This window comes from Symphalangus syndactylus, chromosome 2 (genome assembly GCF_028878055.3).
Source record: "Symphalangus syndactylus isolate Jambi chromosome 2, NHGRI_mSymSyn1-v2.1_pri, whole genome shotgun sequence".
NCBI classification, from domain to species: Eukaryota; Metazoa; Chordata; class Mammalia; order Primates; family Hylobatidae; genus Symphalangus; species Symphalangus syndactylus.
Window position 1 is genome coordinate 129,982,051 of NC_072424.2, and position 20,189 is coordinate 130,002,239.

General features: G+C 39.2%; 1 protein-coding gene across 10 annotated transcripts in view; it reads right to left on the bottom strand.

Annotated features, from left to right (window-relative positions):
• Positions 1 to 20,189, bottom strand: part of SYNE1 (spectrin repeat containing nuclear envelope protein 1) — a 528,347-nt gene that overhangs the window by 131,562 nt on the left and 376,596 nt on the right. For all 10 annotated transcript variants that reach the window (XM_063632191.1, XM_063632173.1, XM_055267440.2 and 7 more), the window contains 6 exons: positions 18,148 to 18,304; positions 12,747 to 12,878; positions 11,701 to 11,856; positions 10,991 to 11,200; positions 5,613 to 5,714; positions 1,105 to 1,224 (listed from right to left, as the gene is read on the bottom strand). In XM_063632191.1, coding sequence (XP_063488261.1) covers positions 1,105 to 1,224; positions 5,613 to 5,714; positions 10,991 to 11,200; positions 11,701 to 11,856; positions 12,747 to 12,878; positions 18,148 to 18,304 — 877 coding nt within the window. The remainder of the gene's footprint in view (positions 1 to 1,104; positions 1,225 to 5,612; positions 5,715 to 10,990; positions 11,201 to 11,700; positions 11,857 to 12,746; positions 12,879 to 18,147; positions 18,305 to 20,189) is intronic.

Consider the following 20,189-nt stretch of genomic DNA (forward strand, 5'->3'; position numbering starts at 1 on the left):
AAACACAAAATTTATTTGAGGCATATGGACCTGATTAACGTATCACATTAAGGTTTAGCAGGCCAAAATGGTTCAATCTGGAAGAGTTCAATTTTAATGCCTATTTACGGCAATGACATTTGACTCTTACACCTGATGCTTAAGTGCTGCCGGAAAACTGTCTAAAAAAGTACAAAGTGGGGGAGGTGGGCTTATGACATTATGAAACGTTAGATAAAGGATAGATACAGTTAAAATAAAAATGTTCTTTTGTTTATAATGTCTATTTTATTTTCTCAAAGAAAGAACTCGCAACCCTGTACTGGACTGAGGTTACTAATTCTCAATAGTTATGCACACAGAGAAAATCTAACGTGTGTGTCTGTGTGACTGTACACAATTGTACACAATCTCTTCTTGATCGAACATAACTGCATTGCCTAGCTGATGCTAAATTTTGTTGGTCCAATATCCAAGGATCTTCTTACTACCCCAATATTAGATTCTTGCCTACATGTCGGATCTAGGAAAGGAAATTAACCTAAAGCGTTATTCTCTATTCCTGAAGGATGATAGGAAGTCTGTTTAGATTTCAACTACCTTCTAGTTTAATTTTTGTCGTTGTTGTTGTTCTAGAATTGAAACAATGTCTCTATTCCATTCAAACATATATGGAGGATAAACTATAGTTCTTGCCTTAGAAAAAAACACTTTCTAAAAAGTATTACTTTGATTATTTGCTTTTTAAAATAGTATTTGAAGACAGTGCAATACGAGGGTAGATATCCCTTTTTTAAATTTTTCTAGGTAGGATGAAAAATTATTCTATTTTCTACAGTAGAAAATAATATGCTACAACTAAACTATACTGTAATGCTTAACCATGAGAATAATAATAAAGTAACTGTCAGAAAAACATATGAATCTTAGAAGTATGAAAACAACTCATTTCCTTCTACTAAATGTGTTAAGCTTCAGAAAGTTGTCTAAGAGTTACTTGGCAGGAAGGTTAGGACCTAAGTGGCATGAATTTTATAAAGAAAGCCAAGAAAAATAAAGTGATTTTTTCTCGACTTCAAGTTCGATGTACCCCTGCAGCTGAATACTACTGGCTGAAGGCTGCACCTGGAGCTTGGAGAGTTCTTGCACGGACGGCTGCTCGACTTGTAACTTGTCACCACGCCTCTTTAATTCAATGATTCCTGCATCCAATTCTTTGAGTCCATCTTCAGCCTGCTGTATTGCCTAGGTAAGATCCATGACATTTTATTAAAACTTCCATGAACAATTTCCCCATGGAAGATGTGATTATTGTATCTCTTTCTGTGTTCCTCCTCTCCACGTAAAACATTCTCAATATATGCAAAAGGAATCATTTCAATAAAACAAACCGAAAGCCGTGTTCAGAGGCTATATAGAAAATAGAAGAAGGCCCCTTACTAGTACAGAGCAGTTATCTTACAGATAATGAGGCAGGAGAAAGTCACGGTAGAGGGCTGGGAGAAGGATGTCTTGCTTAAACAAAAAAGGGAGTTTTTGAAAAGCAACACTTAAAAAAAGGAGCATCATTTAGGACATAGTTAAAAAAAGGCATTTGCCTGAGATTTTCTAAGGGACCATGTTCTGCTGTCCTTGAAACGTAGTTGTGAGCACCTTTGGAGAGAGATTCAGCGAGGCAACAAAACATATATTACAGCATGGTCAAGGAATCTGTGCTCTTTGTTGTGAAGTGGAAAATCAATCAGTCAACAAGTATTCAAGTGGCTGCTATTGCTAAGCCTTGTCTTCCCAGTGTGAGGTCTGTAGAAGCAGAACAAGATCTCATCCTGTCCTTCAAAGAGCTGATGGTGTGGTTAGGAAGCCAGAGTAAACAGAGAAAAATAAAGCAAGGCTGAATATAAGTAAGTACTAAACTCAATAACGCAACTCATCCCCATTAGCGGAGATCAGAGAAGGGAGATACCAGACCACAAATCCTGGAGCAGCCTAAGCAGGCATTTGGAAAGAGGGCAACAGAGGTTGCCCCTGAAGGAGGACAAAAACAAGACTCCAGATGGCAGATGAAACACATGTGTCCAATGTTCTCTTTCCTGAAAACCCCCTACAGTCAGAGTGAGTATTTTGTTTGCTTGTTTTTTGGCATATTTTTTCCCCATAAATCTAAAAGGACAAGGGAACAGAAAAGAAAACAGTGCCAACAATATGCTGGGAGCTAGAAGTTAAAAGAATACATGATAATTGACTTAGGAAATCTGGGGAAGCTGAATTCTAAACCAGTGGAGGACCTCCGCCACCCACTTCAGAGCAACAGAAATCTCTGGAACTCTGGGTGAAGTCAGCTGGGCTGCTAAGTAAGGAGGGTTAGTGAAGAGCTGCTTAAAGGACAGTTAACCCACCGATGCCCCTCCTTATTCCATACTGTCCCTTTTTCTTCCCGGGTAAAAGACTGAAAGTGTGTTCTCTGGAGAAGGTAAAACAGACTGAGGGGCACTGGACAGAGCTGTGAGCTTGAGTGCTTGACTGAAAGCAAGGGATGAAATAACTGAATGCTCCCTGCATGCTGAATGTGGGGACCCTGAGTCTTCTCTCCCTGGGGCAAGAAGTGCTGCAGTCAGGGCTCCAGTCTCCAGACAGGAGAGGGAAAAATATCTGAAAACACCAATAAGTCAGGCCTGACAATTTGACAGAAGGATTCTCAATGGTCCATAGAGACCATCCTGCAGGAACTCTTAAAATTGTCATGTTCCATCCCACACAGAGTTCCCTTCCAGCTGTTTAGTCCTCCATCCGAAACCTGAATAGGCAACAAAAGATTTCAATATGCCTTTCAATGACATGAAAGATGGGGACTAACAGAAGCAAACAAATAAAAGCAAGCTGGAAGAAAACAGATTATACAGGAAAAGTAGAACTTCAAACAAAAAAAAAACCATTAATATACCCAGAAAGATATAAGCGATAACGTATTCATTAAAAAAAAATAAAAAATACTACAAAAAGGATCATTCAGAGAACCAAAGTGAGCTCTGGGAAAATTAAATAAATGAGGACAGAAATGCCAAACTCAGTATAAGAGTCTGGAGTTGAAATTGAGGACGTTTCTCAAAAAGCAGAGCAAAAAGACAGAGAAAGGTCTCTTGGTAAGACAATTCAAGGGTTGAACCAGAGTATCTGACAAAAAGGAGTTCTCCAGAAAAGAAGACAGGTAAAATGCAGGAAAGAAACATATTACATAAATCATTAGAAAATTTTCCAGAACAGAAAGATGAGAGCTGCCAAATCAGAAGAGCCCCTTGAGCTCCCAGTCCAGTGGATAAAAATAGATCCTCCCCAAGGCATGTGATTGTGAAATTTCAGGACACTGGAAACCTTTGGGAATTAGAATGTTTTTAGATTCTTTAAGACAACACAGAGAGCTAGAAAACAATGGAGAAAAAGCCTTGAAACTCCAAAAGAATTCATATTCAACAAATGACCCTGAAGGATCACATAAAAACAGCAAAGCGATCAATAAAGTGTGAACATGGTATAAGAACATTTTCAGACGTACATCTGGAAAAATACACTTATCATGTACCCTTTCTAAGAAAGGACATGCACTAACCAAACAGGGAAGCAATGCAGTAAAGAGAAAGACTTGGGATTCAGAAGAGAGAAGATCCAACATAGGAAGAAATGAAGGAATTCTCAGGATGGTAGTGAAGGGAAATCCAAGAAGACAACTGTGCACCAGGCTTATGAGGCAAGATAACTGCTCTGGATTGGAACAGCACGACTTCAGAGATGACTATATTGAGTGAGGTGTGTCTTCCCCATGCCCTCTGCTGTTATTGCCTTTTTAATCCAAGTTGGGTAGGCATGGAATTAGCATGTTCATTAGTTGCATTCCATTTATTCAAAGAAAAAAATTTAATTGGTTATTTCTTCATCTGTGACATTCAGTTATATTGGTCAAAAATTAGTAAAAATTATTACGTGTGATCATACATATCTTATAATTCATATTAGAAATCCAAAGCAAGACATCACTACAGTTGCTCCAGTCTTTTTTGGAGTCACACATACATTATAAGCCAAAAAAAAAAACAAAAAGATTTTTAATGGGGGGAAATGAGAAATCTCTTTAAAAAGCAGATGAAATTATGGTCAAGAAAAATGCACAGCTGGATGCAGTGGCTCACACCCATAATCCCAACACTTTGGGAGGCTGAGATGGGAGAACTGCTTGAGCCCAGGAGTTCAAGACCAGACCAGCCTGGGCAACAAAGTGAGACCCTATCTCTAAATTAAAATATATATATTTTATTTTATATATATACACACACACACACACACACACACACACACACACACACATTATATGTCAGATTATTCTCTATAGTCTATCCATAGATTCCTGGGATGTTCACTGAAATTAAATCAGAAAATTCTACTAAAAAACACACTTTTCATAATTACTTAGCTTATGAAACAGGAGATGTTCTAACATTCCCTCTCATTTCTTCTATCCTCCGCATTTTCATGCCATCATGCCAGTTTGGGTTCTCATTCTTTCTCTCCAGTACAGCTACATGAAGCCTCATGATGGATCTCCTGTTTCCTGACCCTGGTGCTGTCATGTAAACCATCCAGAAGCAAGATCTAGAACTGCCATTCATTTTTACCTGCAAAAATCCCCTACAACTTTCCATGGCCAGGGATCTCCCAGCTGAGTCTAAACACCCAAGAGTGTGCAAGATGATCTACCAGGATGAAACACTAGATCTTTCATTTATATTCAACCACATTCATTTTCAATTTTGGTTGCAGCATGTACACAAACAAAAATTGAAAATAAATGTGGCTGAATTTAATTATGATTTATAACATAAATTGCTTATAATTTATAAATAAATAAAAATATATACATTTATGCTGCATATTTATTTCCTTTTTTTTTTTTTTTAGCTAATGAGGCATGCAACAAATAAAGTGTACAGGTAACTAGTTCATAGAATAAAGTCCAACGTCTCACATTCAACAGGCCCTACAAACTGCCTTAAATTTACATATCCAATCTTATTTGTCCTCAGTCACTTTCATTTATCTTAAATTCAGCTAAAATAGGATTACCTGTGTTTCTCCCTAAGTGCTCAGAATTCTCTAACAATTTGTGCCTTTATTCTTGCTGTCCTCTTTACCGTGATATCTTTCTTTCCTGTTGTTGTGTATCCAAACTCTCAAGTTCAGTTCAAATGTCCCTCTACAAAGCTTCCCTAATCCAACCTCTGCTGGAGGCCAGAAGGGTCTGAGTATCCACAGTGCTTTGTCAGTACCTCTCCCAGGACAGTTTGACTTTCTGCCCTATGTCATTGAGGTTCATATCTAATCTCATCATTGGGCGGAAAACTCCTTCAGGTCAGCATCTGCCATGGATACCTTTTCCCAGCTCACATTTCCTAGTTCTGTGCAGATGTAAGTAACAGAGTCAATGTCACCTGGTATGTTATTCAAACCCAGTACTCAAAAACAAAAATACTACAAACAAAAGTGCTACTGTGAGCCATTAATCATTCATAGAATATTTAAAATTTCTTAGTAAGTCATATCTCCTCTATGCATTTTCTCTTCTAGGAAAAGGCAGCTATAAATACCTCTATTTGTTCTGCAACGGGCTGTTCAAACACATTTGCCAGTTTCTGCAGAATGATGTATTTGTTGTCAGCCAGTGATGTAAACAGCACTTTCAGATCATTCTAAGGAGGAAAGCAACAGGAAAACTCAAAATGTGTAACAGGGAATTCAAAATACTTGTAAATATAACACAGATTCTAAGAAATAATATACAGGCATAGAAATTTAATTTCCAGGAGAAACAATACTGTGCTATGGGAAGGTAAAAGGAACTGGTAACAATTTCCTTATGTGCTAAAACTGACTCCTGAAGAATCTGTTACCCAAAGTATTTTCTACGTAACACAAACGAAGTTGAACCATACAAGTAAAAAACAATGCTTGTCGCCCTAATCTCATTACATCCGACATAAATGAGCACAGTCAAACATTGCACAGAAATATTATGTTAGTGGCTCTTATCTAGGGAAATAACCTATAGGTGTTATCCTGATTTGAGAAATAATATGATACTTAAGAATCATATGATTTCCATTTTGCTCTCTCCTCTCCTTCCCTCCCTCCATCCGTTTCTTCTTCCATTTTTGGAAAATTTGCACAAGCTTTAAAAAAAGCCATCCAGAAGTTTAGAAAATAAATATTATCCATGGTGACCAAAAACATGTGAAGAGACAACACACAAAAAAGATCTTGTTAGGTATTTTGTTCAAAAATATTACTCATTTAAATGTCCAAATATATTTATATTGAGTTAGATTTGTACAAAAAGGAGACAACTATTAGAATGTTGGTACTTAATTCTACAGGGAATAATAAATTAGAAGAATATTTAAATTATAAAAAATTTTGGCCAGGTGCAGTGGTTCATCTCTGTAATACCAGAATTTGGGGTGCCTGAGGCAGATCACTTGAAGCCAGGAGTTCAAGACCAGCCTGGGCAACAAAGTGCACCCGGTCTCTACAAAAAGATTAAAAAAAAAAATAAGTGGACTAGTGGCATGCCTGTAGTCCTATCTACTTGGGAGGCTGAAGTGGAAGGATCCCTTGAGTTCAGGAGTTTGAGGTTGCAGTGAGCTATGATCACGCCACTACATGCCAGCCTGGGTGACCTTATCTCAAAAAAAAATTACCAAAAAATTTATTTTTTTTCTCTAAAATATCAACAAATAAGTTCTATTTCATAATAGTCAGCAAACATATATTCGTCAGAGGTTAAAGCTCAACTCAGGACCTCTTCACCAGGGCCTGATCACACACATCACCAACATGCAAACATTCTAACTGTCTAATAAGTAGAAGGATAATCATACCAAGGAAGAAAAACATCTATAAGAACATGTGAAGGCTTTATAATGCAAATTCAGGTCTAAAAAGCAAAATAACGGGTGCATTATGCAGTAAAAATTATAAAATTGAAAATATAGTGCCGAACATGAGAACTAGAATGGTTGCCACTAACCAAAACTCAGGGCAATCTGCAAGTCTAGTGGCTAACTAAACAGGAAATTATAATAACAGCCCTGGAAAAATACTAGAAACAATAGTTTTACATATGAGTTACTAGGTCTGTATCATTCAACTGTGTTCAGAGTAAGTTCACGTGGGCCATTAAAACCATCGCACATTTATCTGTTTTTCAGTCTAGTAAAAGATGTCCTGCATTCCTTTGAACAGAAGCCTACATTATCTACATATGTATGTATAATAACATTTATCCAGTTAATCTAAATGAGTAGCTAAGTATATATAACATAACATGGGCTAGAAATGAAGAGTGCATATATGGATTTCCTGTATGCCATTTTTATGCTTTGTTTTGTTTTGAGACAGAGTCTTGCTTTGTCACCCAGGCTGGAGTGCAGTGGTGCGATCTCGGCTCACTGGAACCTCCACCTCCTGGGTTCAAGCAATTCTCCTGCCTCAGCCTCCCAGGTAGCTGGGACTATAGGCACGCGCCACCACGTCTGGCTAATTTTTTGTATTTTTAGTAGAGACGGGGTTTCACTGTCTTGCCCAGGCTGGTCGCGAACTCCTGAGCTCAGGTGATCCACCTGCCTCAGCCTCCCAAAGTGCTGGGATTACAGGCGTGAGCCACTGCACCTGGCCCATTTTTATGCTTTTAATAGCATATTTTCTCTCTTAACTATGTTCTACTCAGGGTGATAGGAAACACAGAGTTCATATTTCTGGAAGTCAGACTAATTATTGGGAGAGACTAGTCAAGAAGATAGTAAAGCAAAGAATACGATTGATTTTAAAATTACTAAATAAAAACTTTAAGAGGTGCTAGTAATCACATGGATATTGACATTTTCTTAAAAATAAAAATGCAAAGAATTAAACTATTTTGTATTATTACATTTGTGATACAACAGGATAATTAAGGTATCCATATATTACAAACATAAAATACATCACTTTTTTTTTTTTTTTCTTATAGTCTCTGGAATTATTGGCAGGGCAAAAAGGAGCAGGATTCCAGCCATTGAGAAACAGATTTGTAGAAAGTTTCAAGCTTTAAAACCAGTTGTGTCTGGGCACAGTGGTTCACGCCTGTAATCCCAGGACTTTGGGAGGTGGAGGCAGGCAGATGACCTGAGGTCAGGAGTTCGAGACCAGCTTGGCCATCATACAGTGAAAGCCCATCTCTACTAAAAAATACAAAAATTAGCTGGGCATGACGCACATGCCTGTAGTTCCAACTACTTGGGAAGCTGAGGCAGAAGAATCATTTGAACCCAGGAGGCGGAGGTTGCAGTGAGCTGAGATCTCCCCATTGCACTCCAGCCTGGGCAACAAGAGCAAAACTCTGTCTCAAAAAATAATAATAATAATAAATAATAAAATAAAATCAGTTGTGCTGCCTCATTCATTAAAGAATTCTTTCATTCATTTTCCAATTTTTAAAATAATTTACAATACACAATTATATGTTTGGGGAATTTATTTGAGGTTACGTCCATGGGTAAAAATTTTTTAAAATACAAAATAGTTCATAATTGACTTTATTGTGATTCTATATATGTAATGTACATCTACATAACATCTATGCATCCTTCCAAATGGCCTTTTTGGCATAGAATAATGTTAGCAGTCTGGCAAAAGCTAATCCTCAAAGATCAAATGCAGAATGAAGGCATACCCTTCCGGTAACTGCTGAGGACTGACAGCATACCAAGGTGTTTGGTGCAAAGTTAAAACAAAAAAGAAAATGGTTTGTGACTTGACCTTTAATTATGTTAACATTGGAGACTTTCTCTCAACTAAATTGGAACACAAATATTTTGAAATGTCTTTTTGTTCGTGAGCTGGCCACCAACAAATAGAAACTTGTTGGCAGAAGAAAAATAGAGAACGTGATTTAAAGAGAATTCCATGATTCTCTTAGATCTTTAAAACAAAATAAGTTCCAGAGCATTCATGCCTAATTCATATTTTACTATGACTGGTGATAATTACCAATAAAATTTAAAAGTATGAAAGTACTAAAGATACTAAGTGCAATTCACAAAAGATATGGGGAATGAGAGCAAAAGGGACTGCTGAGGCACTGGGGGATTCTGACTTGATCATCTTGGGAGTGGTAACTATCAGGGAAGATGCTAGATAGCAGTGCCACTGATTCAGGGACAAGACTGAGTTGCTGGTGGTACCATCAACTGGCAAAGGATATTGGATAAAATTTAAGAGACTCTAATGAAGGCCCACATTCTCCATCTTCCCTGAGATCACCCTAATATGATAAAATACAAAAATAGATATATTCTTTGAGTAAAATCCTGGCTCTAGTTCTTAATGGTTGAGTAACATTGAAGGAATTTAATCTTTCTCTTGGTTTTAGATTCTATATCTCTTATAATACTACTATTAATAACAGTAACAACACTTGCTGAGTGCTTACTATGTCAGGCACTGTTGAGAGTATTTTAAACACATCTCAACTCATTTCATCCTCACCACAGTCTATGAGGCAATTAATATGAGTATGAGTATGATTTGATAGTTGAGGATACCAAGGTTCAAGGAAGTCAAGCTGCAAAGTTATATAGCAGTAAGTGACAAAGCCAGAATTTGAACCCAGACTGTTAGCTTTGGAGACTACATGTTTAATTTTTACTATTCTGACTTTGCAAAATTATTATTAGAACAATGTTTGCAGGATGTTGCAAAGATTAAAGACAATGAATATGATAAAATATTTTGTGAATAAAAAAATGAAACTCAAATGTTTGTGACAGTTTTACTCTGTGGTTTTAAGAATGTAGACTACCAGAAGGCAGTGGTAATTTGTGCCTCTAAATGAATGTCATGGAAATTCCATGTTTCTTGGCTAATGCTACATTTATTTGACACTTTGTAGTATTTTTTTTTTTTTTTTTTTTTGCAAATGAAACTCTACATTAAACTCTTGGTCCTAATGACATGTCTCTATTTTATAAAATCATGTTGGTTAAAAATAACATTCAATCAAAACTTATGTATTCTCAAAGAGTGCTTTTTATTAGGAATGAAAAATCAGCACTAAAAGTTTATCAGCAGCTTTTGCATTTGTTCCAGCGTATAATCATAGGAAAAGTTTCCTAAGCACACAATAAGAATTATAATATGGGGCTAAAAGGCCGTAATTCTGAGGAGTTAGGATTGGAAAGTAATGTAATACATTTTAACACAGGTAGAAGTAATTAGACCACAGCCACTTTCAAAGACTCTTAGGTACTACAGTCTGTAGCCCTTTCTATATTCCAACACTTTCTGCATACTCTTTTTTTTTTTTTTTTTTTGAGACAGAGTCTTGCTCTGTCACCTAGGCTGGAGTGCAGTGGTGCAATCTCGGTTCACTGCTACCTCTGCCTCCTGGGTTCAAGTGATCCTCCTGCCTCAGCCTCCAAGTAGCTGGGATTACAGGCCTGCACCACCACACCCTGCTAACTTTTGTATTTTTAGTAGAGATGGGTTGCATTATGTTGGCCAAGCTGGTCTCAAACTCCTGACCTCAAATGATTTACCTGCCTTGGCCTCCCAAAGTGCTGGGATCACAGGCATGAGCCACTATGCCCGGCCATTTTCTGCATATTCTTTTGCAATGTGTTTAAACTCCGGTATTAGCAACTAAAAATTATAATTATAATGATCCATAAATTTGACTTTTATTGATTGAATTTATAATTCTATTCAGTTCTTAGTTTGAAGTGGGTGGTTTTCTCAAACTTGCATTTCTAGGAGCAAAAAATCTTTAGCTTCTAATCCTTTAATTCAACCTCCTTCATTTTCTACAATGCTCTTGTTCTTCATTATGCATTTAAAAAAACAACAACCAGGTTTGTAACACAGACTCGTGACTGACTATTATTGAATACCTAGAGAATGCTCAAGTATCCTTTGATAATGTCTTACTTACCTGGAAATTTAGTATTTGCTGAAGTCTTTCTTTCATCTGATGGCATCGTTGATTCACTACTGAGTCTAGCAAGGATAACCTGCCCAAAAGACAACCCAAAGTATCTTCAATAACATCTCGATTATCACCATTCTCTGGGAAAGCTTGGGAAAACAAGTTTTTGTTCTTATCCATTTCTTCAGACATTTCCTTAATGTCTTTGGCAAGAATCTAGAGGTGATAAAAGGGCATTTTTCAGTGTTTAAATATATGAATTGATATGCAAATCAAGTTATTTTCTCATAGAAAGTCAACTAAATCTCTCTGGCTGCTTAGGAATAATTAGACCTAAGACAACTGGAACCTCTTTCAAATACTTCTATACATTTCAGGAAGTTGCTCTCAGAGACTTTACCTCATTCACTAGTAATAATGAGCAATGTAAAGTGCTATTTAGGAATTTGGTACTTTTTTTAAGCATGTGTTTCACATTTGGAAGAATTGTGATACATAACAGTGTTTCTACAAAGGTTTCCCATTTTTCCCTCTTACTTACACAAGACAAATAATGAAAATGCAAACTATAAATATCCTGCATTTAAGCAATTACGTTCTGCATTATTAGAATTGTTTTATGTTTGACTTTCTTTATGCATAAAATTAATTATCCCATCAAAATGTCAAGTGCTTTGTAATGTTATACACACACAGGCAGGAACTACTAAACTTACCTCTTGGTTGAAGAGACAAGCCTCTGTTTCTTCTGGTAAAAGTGCTGTGGCAACAAATAAATGTTCTTCAACATCATCCAACCAAGTAGAGGTGGCTGAGACCCCATCATACAACTTCTGCTCCAAGTGTATACTCTGCCTCTTTGCCCCTCCACTCTGGGAAACACAAAACAGGGTCCAATAATCAATTTCAGTGTTTTGAAAATCCGGGAAAAATATCAGGATGGGGCCGGCGCAGTGCTCACACCTGTAATCTGAGCACTTTGGTAGCCCAAGGCAGACAGATCACTTGAGGTCAGGAGTTCAAGACTGGCCTGGCCAATAGGGCAAAACCCCATCTGTACTAAAAAATACAAAAATTTGCCAGGTGTGGTGGCATGTGCCTGTACTCCCAGCTTCTTAGGAGGCTGAAGCATGAGAATCACTTGAACCCAGGAGGTGGAGGTTGCAGTGAGCCGAGATCATGCCACTGCACTCTAGCCTGGGTGACAGTGCAAGACTCTGAAAAAAATAAAATAAAATAAAATAAAATAAAATAAAATAAAATAAAATACAAGAAACAGGATGGGGCCAGGCGTGGTGGCTCGTGCCTATAACCCCAGCACTTTGGGAGGCTGAGGTGGGTGGATCACGAGGTCAGGAGATCGAGACCATCCTGGCTAACATGGTGAAACCCCGTCTTCACTAAAAATAAAAAAAAATCAGCTGGGTGTGGTGGCACACGCCTGTAGTCCCAGCTATTCGGGAGGGTGAGAGAGGAGAATCGCTTGAATCCAGGAGGCAGAGGTTACAGTGAGCCGAGATTGCGCCACTGCAGTTAGAGTGGGTGACAGAGCGAGACTTGGTCTCAAAAAGATAAATAAATAAATAAATAATAAATAGGATGGGACTCCAGGGTCTAGTGATCTTTGTTTCAGCTCTCATCACTAGTGTTGGGTCTCATGCTCAGGGGTGGATGGAACAGTCTCACAGAGGCCAGGCAAATCAATAAAAGCAAAACAAGACTCTTATAAACCAAGTCAAAAACACTGATAACACAGCCTTACCTGGGATGAAACCTCCTCGAAGGCTTGGTTCAGTCCATCCAGCAAAGATGTAACTGCAGATTTATCTTGGGTCGGCACGTCCCCTTTGTACAGTGGCACACCAGACAAGAGTCGATTTGGCCTGCTATAAAGCTGTAGACAAACAAAGGCAGCTTGTTGAAGAGCATATGCATTATGTCCCAGTATTCTCATTTGGAAATGCACACTGAAATAGATGCTGAAAAAACTGTCCATATGAAAATTTCTTCTAGAGAAATATAACTTCCACAACATACCACGTCCACTGAACATAGTGGCCAGATGCATCAATGGCAATGTTTCCATGGATGGATTTTTTTTTTTAAGCAGTGGAAAAAAATGTCTGACAGATAGGAGGAATAAGTTCTGGTGTTCTATTACACAGGAGGTCAAACATAGTTAACTATAACATATTGTATATCTCAATAGCTAGAAGAGAGGATTTTGAATGTCCCAACCACAAAGAAGTGATAAATGTTTGAGATGATGAGTCTGCTAATTACCCTGACTTGATCATTACACACTGTATACATGTATCCAAACATCACACTATACACCAGAAAGATGTACAAATATTATATACGAATAAAATAAAGCAGGCCACCCACGATGGCTCATGCCTGTAATCACAGCACTCTGGGAGGCTGAGGTGGGCAGATCATTTGAGGCCAGGAGTTCAAGACCGGCCTGGCCAACATGGTGAAACCCTGTCTCTACTAAAAATACAAAAATTAGCTGGGTGTGGTGGCACACGTCTGTAGTCCCAGCAATTCAGGTGACTGAGGCACGAGAATCGCTTGAACCAGAGGCAGAAATTGCAGTGAGCTGATATCATGCCACTGCACTCCAGCCTGGGCAACAGAGCAAGACCCTGTTTCAAAACACACAAAAGATGACATTATAAAAAAAGAAAATTAAATTAAAATGTGGCTTGCGAATTTTATGAAATAAATGACATTAAGACATAAATAAATTAGAAACAGAAAGGATGAGAACAGACATTGCTGAAAATGGAATCACTGGCATAGAGAAAAATCTTGCAATAATCAGATGAAAAGTGAATCCAAATTTTAAAAAAACAAAGATCAGTACAACTAAAAATAAGTCAACAGGTACAGAAAAAAGATGATCTAACACAAGAATAATGGATGTCCCTGAAGCAGAGATATAATAAATATGGCATAAAATAAATCTAAATCATACCAAAAAATTCCCTAAAATTAATAAAGAAGCAAATCTTGATTCTTAAATATAAAAAAAGTACATTGTGTTACAGGAAAAATATGATAGCAGAACACTCAACATCAGACATAGCCTAGATAAGCTGTTGAAACTTAAAGAAAACTAAATAATTCTTCTGGCATCCACATGGAGAACAACAACAAAAAATAAATATGGGGAAAAACAGTAGACTGATGTTAGATTTTTCTAAAGCTTCATTCAATGCCAGAAGACAAACACAGATATAAAAACAAATTCTGACGGGATAAAAGTATGACAGAAAAATGTCCATCAAATATAGAGGCAACTAGCTGATATTCCCAAACATGATAGAACCTGAGTTTTTTTTTTTGAAAAAAGTTACTTGACAATGGACTTCATACCTGAGAGCGGGATCAAAATTAAAAATTTAGGAATTAAAAAGATATGCTAAAAGGATTGGTTATGAGCACTGAGGAATTCAAAGATTAAATTGATTTACAGAATATAGGAATTGTTACAATTGTTCTTTTTCATTTTCATCTTTGTACTTGGCTGCATTATGTGAATTATTATAATGAATATATGTAGTTTTTCAAAATAATAGAGTAATTTTTCTTAAAATTGACTAAATAAGAAAGCTATTAGCAATCATAAAAAAATCTTATCACAGCTTTCCTCTCAACTTTTCTTCTTGGTTTTAGCAGTACCTATAGTGAAATAATCCATCCTAAATACAAGACCTAGACTGATCTCTTTGCTTTCATTACTAACCCTATTTCCTCTAAACTCTTTTAGGTATACATATGGCTCCCCAATAAGGGCAATGATATGGTGCAGCATTCAAACTTTTGACCATGTTTTCAATCAAACTCAGTCTCCTTTCTTTTTCTTCTTTTATTTTTGAGATGGAGTCTTGCTCTGTCGCCCAGGCTGGAGTGTAGTGGTGCGATCTTGGCACACTGCAACCTCTACCTCCCGGGTTCAAGTGATTCTCCTGTCTCAGCCTCCTGAATAGCTGGGATTACAGGTGTGAACCACCATGTGAAGCTAGTTTTTGTATTTTTAGTAGAGACAGGGTTTCCCCATGTTGGCCAGGCTGGTCTTGAACTCCTGACCTCATGTGATCCACCCGCCTCAGCCTCCCAAAGTGTTGGGATTACAGGTGTGAGCCACTGCGCCCGGCCATCAGTCTCTTTTGACTTTTCAAAATACCTCCTCATCTTTCAGGCTGACTACTCATGATCCTGTAAATATGCCAAGCCCATTCCCCATTGCAGCTGGGATATCCTCCACCCAGCATCCCCTTAAAATCTACTACTTTAATTTCCATACCGATCATAGCAACTTTTGACTATTTTTTCTTAACCTTTGTTTCCTTGGAATTCCTGCTTATGGATCCTGTCATAGTTGCCTAATTTTTTTTAGAAATATATGCGCTGTTTCCTTACTGGGTTATAGGTTCCCAGAAGCAAGGGCTGTATTTCACCCTGAAGCCAAGTAGGTTGCTGTGCATGGAAGCACTAAATACATTGGAAGTAAACAGGTTAACAAAAATTGCTCCAAGAGGTTAGTGCCCTTTGACCTAGTGAACTTCAGGCCAAAATGTGCCTGTTTTTACATATGAAAGTAGTAAGTATTTCTAGGATACAAAATTGCCATTAAGGTAGCATGAAAGAGGAGGGACTTAGGTAACAGAGAGATCGGCCTCCTGATTCCAGATTCACCTCTTCTTAGTCCCAAGACCCTCAGAAATTATCCAGCCTCTCTAAGCCTCAGTTTCCGGGTCTACAAAGTAGAGATAATATTGGCCTCACCACAACGTTGTTAGCGATGTTAACACCTAGAACTTAAAATGTGCTCATTACATGATGGCTCCCTTTCTGCCTGGAAACTGACAGCTAAATTGCTTCTTCCCTCCCTTTTCCTTCACCTTTTCACACCACAGAGAGGAAAACAACCTATGAGGCACTTTGTACAAATGACCAGTGATTGCTGAAACAAAGCACTCAAATGCAAAAATGTCATTAAAAAAGAACATTCAATGCTTTTATTTCTAATCCAAAGGCAAGGGAGGCACAACATGAACCTAAACTTGAACAGTCCAGGTATTGTGGAATGTCAGTGGTGGCAGGACAAGGTTTGATCAGTAAGCACAGCATGGAGCATGCTGGAGTGTCGGCTCCAACTGAGAGCAAAAGCAGCTCTCGAAGATCAAAGCGGGGAATGGATGAGACCCCCAGGAGGTCTGCAGATGCCGGATGAATCACACAGGTGCTTTATGAATGGAGAATAATAAGCAAGCACAGATCTAGAAATATCGTAAATTTCTCTAACTTAAGATAGTCAGAAAAGACTGCAGTCCCTGATTCAGAACTGTACATAGCTCTCCTATTCAAAGGATTGGAGGGATACTAGAATATGAAGGGAGAGCTAGCAGTCAAGTCCAGAAGATCCATATCAGGAACAAGGAATTTGAGCTATGAGTCTGGAGGACATTTTATCAGGGATTTGAGGAAGGATGAATTAAAACACAGGGAGGAGGTCCACGCAAAAAGTATAGGGCACCATTTGCCAGGGTGGATATGATTCTGGGACAACTCCTTCCAGGAATACAGTGCTTTAAGTTTCCCAGGGCAGAGCTGGTGGCTATTACTGCAGACAGAGGTAAAGAAGCCTCCTGGCCAGAGAGGGAAAGTGAGGGGGCAGAAAGTTCACAAAAGCATGTGCTTTTATAAAAACAGAATAGAAAGCATGGCTCTGGAGAGACGTATGAGTGGCTACCCATAGATGACAGGATACCTCATGACCTTCAGACCAGCGATCCCCAACTTTTTTGGCACCAGGGGTTGGTTTCTCAGTGGTGGGAGAGATGGTTTCAGGATGAAACTGTTCCACCTCCGATCATCAGGCATTAAATTCGTATTAGAAGCATGCAACGTAGATCACTCGCCTGCGCAGTTCACAATAGGGTTCACATTCCTACAAGAATCTAGTGCTGCCACTGATCTAACAAGGAGGCAGAGCTCAGGCAGTAATGCTCACCTGCCCGCCGCTCACCTCTTGCTGTGAGGTCCAGTTCCTAACAGGCCACGGACCCATACCTGTCTGCAGCCTGGGAGTTGGGGAGCCCTGCTTTAGACCATCTCCTTCCATTTAACTCTGGCAGGTTGCGCCTGCTTTCTAATGCCTACTTTCTCAGCTCCAGCCTTTCCCTCCTCCAATTCACTGCAGTTATTGACACCCTTTGCTTCCAGTTCAGCCTCTTCCAGCCCCTAAGCTAGTTCTGGCCAGAGCAGAGAGAACAGCAGCTTCCTCAGACCAACGGGAAAGGTTTTAGAATTCAGTCCGATAATACTGCTGACTTGGAATGAGCCTAGATGGATGCTGCTGGCCCAGGACAAGGGACTAGTCTTGTATCTGAAGAATTCCTCTGTGCCACAGCTGTGGTAGGCATCCCAGGCTGGCTTGTGTTCCTGACTCCCTCATTTGCCCTCTAGCTTTCTAATTCCTCTGACTTCCAGTTGTTCCCTGGCTTCTGCTTAGAGTGAAGTAATAGCCATTACCTGGAACCATCTGTTGCTGTCTTCAATTCCCTTGGATTTGGCATGCCCAGTGGAACCAAGCCCGACAGCACACAGTATCCCTCCCAGGAACCAGCCTTGCAGATGGGTCTGTAACTATTCCAGCTGACCACTGGCTTCACTTCCCTGCCCTAGACCCACCAACATCCCAATATGTTTCTCATTAAGATCTCCTGAAATTATTAAATACTGGAAGTGGCAATGGAAAATAAGATGGCCTCACAATTGAGTTCCAGATTTGTGGAAATCCTTCTGTCCTAGATGTGCATATCCTTGATTTCCATCCTTACTTTTTCAAGTTTGCAAAACACACACAGAAAGAGGGCACTTAAAATGTAATGGTTTAGGCTAATACGGAATCAGATATTAATAATCTTTGAGGAAAAATATTGTCTAGAAATCAAATAAATTTTCACACATAAATATATAATTATGAAGGGAAATGTGAAATAGACTTAAGAAAAATGTAGAGTGAAAAATTGGTTTCATGTCTTAATTTGAAATCGATCATGAAAATTAAGATGATTGTAGTTATAATCCCTCAGCATAAACTCTCCATCTTTTATATTAGTTAATATATAATGTAAAATATTTGATACCACTGGCTCTTGTTCCTGTTCCAGAACATTCTGTAGTAGTTTCTGCTTGGTACTAAATTCTTGATGTAGGCTTTCCCATTTCATTCTCATCTGGTCTTCCGCGGATGATTTCTCCCCTTCCATCCCCAACTCCTGGGATAACACATCAGGTTTTTCGCTATTAGAAGAATAAATAATCTAAGTTTACAAAGTGCACAAAAAAGTGATAAGACAGGTAACTTATTGTGTGTACCAGACCTGGCTTCTCAAATGAAATAACATTACCTTAGTTATTAGATTACACTTTAAAAATAACAAAAATGTTTAGGCCAATCATAAAGCAACTATATTCCTACTCATTGATAAACTGAACCACGTGCAGAAGGGATACTTAAAAATGCATTGAATAAAAATAATTGTAACATTTGGAATAAAAAATTATAGCCTGATTACAGACTAGTATCCTTTGGCAAACAGCAGAAAAGTTAGTTCAAAACCTTAAAAATGTGTTAGTCTAGGCAGAGTTACGATTATGAGTCCAGAGAAAATACAGGACACAGGAGGGTAGAACAGGACACAGAGAGCTAGTACAGGGCCTGGAAAGGTAGTACAGGACACAGGAAGGATCGTACAGGATCTGGGAAGGTAGTACAGGGCATGGAGGGATAGTACAGGGACTGGGAAGGTAGTACAGGACACGGGAAGGATCGTACAGGACCTGGGAAGGTAGTACGGGGCATGGAGGGATAGTACAGGACCTGGGAAGGTAGTACAGGACACGGGAAGGATCGTACAGGAACTGCAAAGGTAGTATAGGGCATGGAGGTATAGTAAGAGGGCCTGGGAAGGAAGTATACGACATGGAGAGATAGGACAGGACCTGAGAAGGTAGTACAGGACCCTGAGGGATAATACAGGACCTGGGAATGTAGTACAGGGCACAGAGGGATAGTACAGGGCCTGGGAAGGTAGTACAGGACACAGGGAGATAGTACAGGGCCTGGGAAGGTGGTACAGGAAACGGAGAGATAGTACAGGGCCTGGGAAGGTAGCACAGGACATGGAGGGGTAGTACAGGGCCTGGGAAGGTAGTACAGGACACGGAAAGATAGTACAGGGCCTGGGAAGGTAGTACAGGACATGGAGGGATAGTAGAGGACCTGGGAAGGTAGTATAGGACATAGAAAGATCGTACAGGGCCTGGGAAGGTAGTACAGGACATGGGAATGATCATACAGGACCTGGGAAGGTAGTATAGGACATGGAGGAATAGTACAGGGCATGGAAAAGTAGTGCAGGACACAGGAAGGATCATATAGGGCCTGGGAAGGTAGTACAGGACACAGAGAGACAGTACAGGACCTGGGAAGGTAGTACAGGACACGGAGGGATAGTGCAGAGAGATATGGGAGGAAGACCCTGTAGCGTCATCCTTAAAGGTAGGCAGCAATGTGACTTCTGAGATTGGTATGGCTTTTATTTATTTATTTATTTTTGAGACAGGGTTTCACTCTGTCACCCAAGCTGGTGTGGACTCATGTGATCACAGCTCACCGTACACTCAAACTGCTGGGCTCATGCAATCCTCCCACCTCAGCCTCCCAGGTAGCCTCCCAAGTCTGGTATGCACCACCAGACCTGGCTAATTTTTTTTTTTAAATTCTTTGTAGAGACAGGGTCTCACTATGTTTCCCAGGCTGGTCTGGACTCCTGAACTCAGGTGATCCTCCTGCCTCAGCCTCCCAAATTTGTGGATTTCAGGTGTGAGCCACCATGGCTAGCCGAGTTTGACTTTTAGAGCAAGATAGACCTGGATTATGACCCTCCCTTTAGCACATTATTTGTGACACTGGGGTAATTTGTTTCACTTCTCTGTGCCTCAATCTTCTCATCTTTAAAATGAAGATAGTATCTACCTTGCATAATTATGAGAATGAAAGAGAATACATGCATAAGGCCTATAACCCTATCTGGGAAATAATGGCCACTCAATAAATGGGGGTTAATAATGATGAAAATAGGCCGGGTGTGGTGGCTCATGCCCAGCACTTTGGGAGGCCAAG